This window comes from Corylus avellana, chromosome 4 (genome assembly GCF_965113065.1).
Source record: "Corylus avellana chromosome 4, dhCorAvel1.hap1.2, whole genome shotgun sequence".
NCBI classification, from domain to species: domain Eukaryota; kingdom Viridiplantae; phylum Streptophyta; class Magnoliopsida; order Fagales; family Betulaceae; genus Corylus; species Corylus avellana.
The window spans coordinates 2,910,324-2,916,598 of record NC_142493.1 but is presented as its reverse complement, the minus strand read 5'-3'; the positions used below and the strand labels follow the sequence as shown (position 1 = coordinate 2,916,598).

Genomic DNA, 6,275 nt, shown 5'->3' with positions numbered 1-6,275 from the left:
TAACCCTCTCAAACTACCATTCTAATGATAATTTATTCCTCAAACTATCAATTGCAACAATTTACCCTCCAAACTACCACTCCAATGACAATCTACCATTCAAACTATTAATTGCAACAATTTGCCCCCCAAACTACCAAAACAATGACAATGTACCCTTAATGCTAGCAAAATGACAAAATTACCCCTATACTTTCAATAAGACAAAAATAACCTTTAAATTTTGAAAAAAAAATTAATATTTTTGTTTTTATTTTAGTAAGGGTAATTTTGTAATTTTGTTAAAATTGGGAGTACATTATCATTATTTTAATAGTTTGAAAGGTAAATTGTCGTAATTAATAATTTGAGGGATAAATTGTTATTGAAATGGTAGTTTGAGAGAGTTATATAGACTTTACCCAACGAAAAATAATAATAATAATAATAAAAAAAAAAAATAACAAACTTACCCTGACCCTTCATAAAATATACAGCCAAAGTGAAAGTGAAACTATTCTTTTTCACTTTTTTGGGTATAAAGAAATATATGAAATACAATGGTGGGGATGATGAAGAAAGTTTATCCACCGTATTTGTTGCCAATAATTTGAATAAACTCCTGTAAAAGCAGAGAGCAGGAGGCTTAAAACAAGCCTGCAAGAGTTTCCACGCTCTCCAAAGGCAAGTAAAGACAAGTAGATATATAGAGGGTGTCCTACAGTTGATGGGGTCCTACAGTTGGAAGCCAAAAAGTGAAGAAAATCTAAGAGCACTAGATGGGTGTTTTTTAGGTGAGTGATTAGGTTAGAGAGAGAGAGAGAGAGGATTACGGTCACCTCAATCTTTCACCAACAAAAGGGGAGTGCGGCTCCTGAAACGAGGTCAAACCCCCCAATCAAAAAGTCTCCCATAAACCAAATCCGCCAAAAACCAACTGGCCGACAACCTGTTGCTCCCTTCACATGCAAACAAATCCATTGCCAAGCTTCAACTTATTTCTGTCAAACACTTTTTACTTAATTGATAAATAGGAGAGATTATGTTAATCATCTGTATAATATGGTGTCAAAAAGTTAAAGGCTAAAGGTTGTGTGCAAATGAGAAGTGAACAGAGATCATATTATACAAACAAACAAAAATTGTTCTGAATTTATTATCGAATATGATGATATATAGATATGTCCAGATAAAGTATGTCCAAAGAGACTCGTAGATGGAGAAGAAGAGAGTGTTGCCAAAAACATAAAACAGAGAAGCAAGACTTTGTATAAAATCCCTTCAATGCCAGCTATTCTTGTCTGTTTTCTCTTCTCTTCCCTGCAAAATGCCGCCTATCTCCCCACGGCTGCATGTGTTTTCCTCTCCAAGGCATGAAAACAAGGTGGACATTGTCGGAAATGCTCTAGATTCTGGAAGGCACTTTAACTTGCACCAAAACAGAAATTACCCATATAATAAAATAGAGTTTTTTTTTTTTTTTAGACGGGGGAAGAGAGGGTTTTATGGAGGGCTGCCAACAATGCCCACAGAGATCCGGTTGAGTGATGGCAGTTTCATTTGCTGTTCATGGGCTCTGCTCTTCTTGAACGGAGGCTCCGGCGATGAGTAAACCGACGACCCCACAGCCCAAGAATCGTTGGAGCTATCAGAGCTAAAAACAGCATCAATTACACCACTTGGGCTGCAAGGAATTTGCTCGTACTTGCGCTTCAGAGGGTTGTTATGGTTGCAATTATAGGCGTTTGATAGCTCAAGGATGAGATTATAACAGACATTCACTTTTTCCTGTTAACAATGCAGTTGGATATATATAATCATCAATATCAAATAATGAGCACTAATGGCTTCACGTTTGAGCTTGAATCTGACACAAACAATAACGAAAAAAACTCATACCTTGCTTATTTTAAGGATGCCCAGAAGCTGGTTTTGGTATTCTGTGGGATTACAAGGCTCAACTTGGTCTATAACGTGCATCATAGTGGCAGTGGCCAAAACAGAAGAAAGACAACCGACGAATCTTGAATCTACAAAATTAGACAAAACGTAAACTATATAACAAATCAAAAGGGTTAAAGTAAAGGGGTATCTTTTTTCTTTTTTCTTTTTTTCTTGTTCTTATCGAAAATACTAAGCTTTTGTACAAAATGGGGGGGCCTTACCGGAGACCACGGAGAGGAGGAGACGCTCACATCGCCGGAGGAATTCCCAGTGGAGATGGGTCTTCATCCCGAGCCTCCTTGTGATGTGCTCAAGAAATGAAACTGGGGTTACTGGGTGCATCTTCCATTGAAGGGTGGAGAGCACCAAAAGCTCCATTCTTTGAATAGTTTTTGCCTCGAACACAAACCGTGCATCCTCCACCTGAAACAGAACAACAACCCAGATTTATTTTTTGTCTATGGAAATCAAGAAAAAAGATTCCACCTTTATAACACATATATTGGTTTTGTTAGAACGTACTTGGAGATCCAAGAGAAGGGGCACTTGGGTCTCTTCCACTTTTGCAGCCAAAGAGAGACAAGCCACAGCCACAAGCTGAATCATCCATGGCTTGTCTCTTTGAACATGGTGGCTTGCAAGGAACCTATCAAGATAGTTAATGGATAGGATTGCTGAGAGAGCTGAGAATCCGTAATGGGCATTGACCTTGAGCATCCACTCCACAGCCTCACGACGACCCACAGATATAGCAGAATCTGTTTCCACAATGCTGCGATTTAGAACATGGGCTTGTTGCTCTTCTTTAGCGAACAGAGAAAGAAGCTCCTCATCTTCCCAGAACAAATCTTGCTCCAACAAGAGGATAGGAAAAAGAGAAGCTTTTCTTATACTGTTGGTTTTGCTGCTACATATCTCACTCTCCCCTTGCACAACCTCTTCTACTTCTTCTTCTTCTTCCTCCCATCTCTCTTCCTCGCAGTACAGAGCATCCAGCAAGAATGAAGGGTTTTGTTCCTGTTGCTGTTGTTCTAGTTGTCGTTCGTCGTGTAGTTGAATTGCCATCTTCTTCTGAGAAGAAGAGGTTTCAGTCCTCCATTCATTATACAAAGGAAAATCCCATCTCTCTCTCTTTCTCTTTCTCTCTCAATACTTTGTGAGTGAGTATACAGAGACTAGTGTAGAGTGGCTGAAAGCAGAGGAGAAAGAAAAGAGGGAGGGGATTGATTTTTGACAGAGTAGGTTTCACGCTTGTCTTTTTTTCCTTTTCTTTTTTTTTTTTTTTTTTTATAAGTATTGGGTTTTGGAATTCTTTGTGGTGCTTTCGGTGTGTAACGTTGGCGGGCAGAGCCGAAACGGCACACACACCAAGCCGGACCCCATGAAAACAACCTCTTAATGGAGCCTAAATAAAGAGACACTGTACGAGAAAGAGAGAACAAGTGTATTGTGTGTATTGGTGGTATACAGAGTAAATGGACTAAAGCTGCTCTTTATTTCCTTTACATTTAAGTAAATTAATTGCATACTACAATATCTTTTTTAATTGTTATTTGATAATTATAGTAGTTTTTAGTTCTTGAAAACCACTAAAAAAAAAAAAAAGGAAAGAAAATTATACCAAAGAAAAGAAGCTCCAATACTACTACCAAACGATAGGCGGTTGAGTTATTATCTTCTTGCTTTGACCCCTTCAATATGAATTTTTGGTTTCATTCTTGCACATTGGTATTCTTCAATAGTATGCTAACACATTTCTAAAAGTAGTAAAAAAAATTGTAAAACAGTTGTGAACATAAAGAAAACAAAGACAACCGGAAATACCAAAAAAAAAAAAAAAAATTTGAGAAAATCAGTATACAAAAGAAAAAGGGAAAACTTTACTTAAGACTCATAAACTACCACGTATTTTGAGAAGACTTACCAAAATTTCAAAAACTCTCAATTTGATGCAATGTACCCCCTTCTATCAAATTTAAAACGTTAAAAGTGATAAAATGACCTTTTATACCCTTGACTTTTTTTTTTTATAAAATTTCAAATTTACCCATAATTTTCAAATGAGAAAAAAAAAAAACGAAAATCGAAGGGTAATTTGGTCGTTTTAGTAATTTTCGTTAGAGGTTAACAGTTGAATTTGACGGATGGGGGTTCAATTGAATCAAATTGAAAGTTCAGTGGATTAAATTAAGAGTTTTTAAAATTTAAAGTGTCTTCTCAAAACGCATGGTAGTTCAGGAGTTTAAAGTGAAATTTTTCCAAAGAAAAAAAAGCTCTAGTATTGCTGGGAAGGGATCATGATCCCCGGCTATTCCTTCAAAATTGCCAGCCGAATTTTTTGTCAATCTCAGCCATTGAATTCCATCCAATCATTTAAATATCGCCACATGTCTCACACAAAAGAAAATAATAAAATATTATTTATATTTTAAAAAATAAATATAAAATAAAATAATTAAAAATTAAAAAATTAATTTAATAATATGGGGTGGCCTGGTCACCCCATTTTCCCCATGGCGCCACCCCCAAAGACTGGTTGAGTTAAGTTATTATCTTCGTGCTTTGATTCTCTTTAATAAGAATTTATGGTTCTGCCCCTGCACATCAATATTTTTCGATCTTATACTAACAAGTGTCAACAAATTGTAGAATACATTTTTCTTAGTTTCAATATGAAAGTATAGTTCATATTAGAAAAGAAAATATTTGGAATAATACAATATTTACTGCAATCTTCTTAGAAATTGAGGGGGATGGTTCATAATTAGTTAAATAATTAAGGGTGCGATGTTGAGAAATCATTAAAAAGTCAAATTTTATGTATAATTATTTTACCAATTAAAAATCGCTAAGTAGTTAGAATAATCAATATGCCTAATGTGGGGGGTGGGGGGGAAAGCAATACAACCCACCAAGTTGCTTAATATAAAAAACGTTGTAAAGATAAGTTAATATAAAGAAATGTAATTGAAAAACAAGTTAAGAGTAGTGTGTCACTAACAAAGAATGTGTGGGCAAATCGGGTCTTTGCCTTGTTATTCGTTCATCTTTTTTATATTTTGGCTGAAAAGGAAAGCAATTGCTTTGAAGCTTTGACCCAAATGTTTGAATATTACACCATTATCCATGTATTTCACTTTTTTTAACGTATAATTCTCAAATTTCTTTCTTTTTACTGTCTTTTCTTAATCTGCATAATAACTTTTTTATTTATTTATTTTTTATTATTTTTTTTAAAGAATGTAAGAGACAAAAAAAAAAAAAGGGGGGGGGAGGGGGGGGAATAAAAAATATGATTGAATTTTTAACTTCATGTCAATATAGTTTTATTTAAGATTATTCCTAATCAAGTAAGAAAAAACAAACACAAATTTTTTTTGGAAAAAATTACATATATAAATTAAAATAGTTTAAAGGGAAGTGTTAGGGAGCCAAATAAATGAACTCAGGAAAATTTTCAAACTGACGTGGTAGATTGTGAATGGCAAACAAAGGAGAGAGAATTGCATTTTGTTATTTATTTAAAAACCCTTGCCACGTTAGTTTGAAATTTTTTTTGGGTTTATTTGTTTAGCTCCCTATCACTTTTCTAGTTTAAAAATGCCTAAAATATTTTACTATATAGATTTCTTAAATCTCAATAAATATTTTTAAATTGAATGATTATGATATCATTTATTTTGACTAAAAAATAATTAGATTTTGGTGCAATAAAATTTTAATTTTTGATGACCGTAGAGCGATAGTGAAACAGCACTTATTTGACAATGATTTTTTCTATTTCAAATGAAATAAAATGGTATTAATTTTATGATCAAAATTTAAAGTTTGCATATTTAAGAAAGTATATGAAGTCGATATTAACACGTTTCTTAAAAAAATTAATTAACATGATTTTTTTTTTATTTTTAAAGAACGGAAATCTGAGGATTTCATTGATTAAAGATCACGAGCATAAATTTTTTACAGAGCAGAGCAAAAAACTTTTACATCACAAAGTATAAAACTCTGCAAAAATCATAGCCACATGATTTAAAATTAGTGTTCCTAACATGAAGTTAGTTGTACCTTTAGGTACACTAATTTTAAATCATGACCATGAAATGAAAGAGACCCTATTCCCTGTTTCCTTAAGCAAGCTTATGTAAGTGTATAAACTAAAACGATTAGTTTCCACATTGAAAATATGTCAAAAGTATAACATATTCGGATCTAAACTCATAGACTTAGAGCATGTTTGAGATTGTGTTTGAAAAATAAAGCTCTTAAGTCAAAAAAATGTTTGTTTTTGCCAAAAGTGCGTTTTGACTATTTTTAAGCTTTTCAAACCCTTAAAAGCGTTTTCAATTTTT

The 6,275-nt window shown here is 33.7% G+C and overlaps 1 protein-coding gene across 1 annotated transcript; it reads right to left on the bottom strand.

Annotated features, from left to right (window-relative positions):
• Window positions 1–1,100: 1,100 nt before the first annotated feature.
• Window positions 1,101–3,204, bottom strand: CYCD3;1 (CYCLIN D3;1). Its single transcript, XM_059592475.2, has 4 exons — window positions 2,446–3,204; window positions 2,145–2,346; window positions 1,879–2,009; window positions 1,101–1,767 (listed from the first exon to the last, which is right to left on the bottom strand). Exons 1-4 carry the CDS (start codon window positions 2,986–2,988, stop codon window positions 1,483–1,485), a joined length of 1,161 nt encoding a protein of 386 aa, XP_059448458.2. The 5' UTR covers window positions 2,989–3,204; the 3' UTR covers window positions 1,101–1,482.
• Between the last annotated feature and the right edge of the window lie 3,071 nt (window positions 3,205–6,275).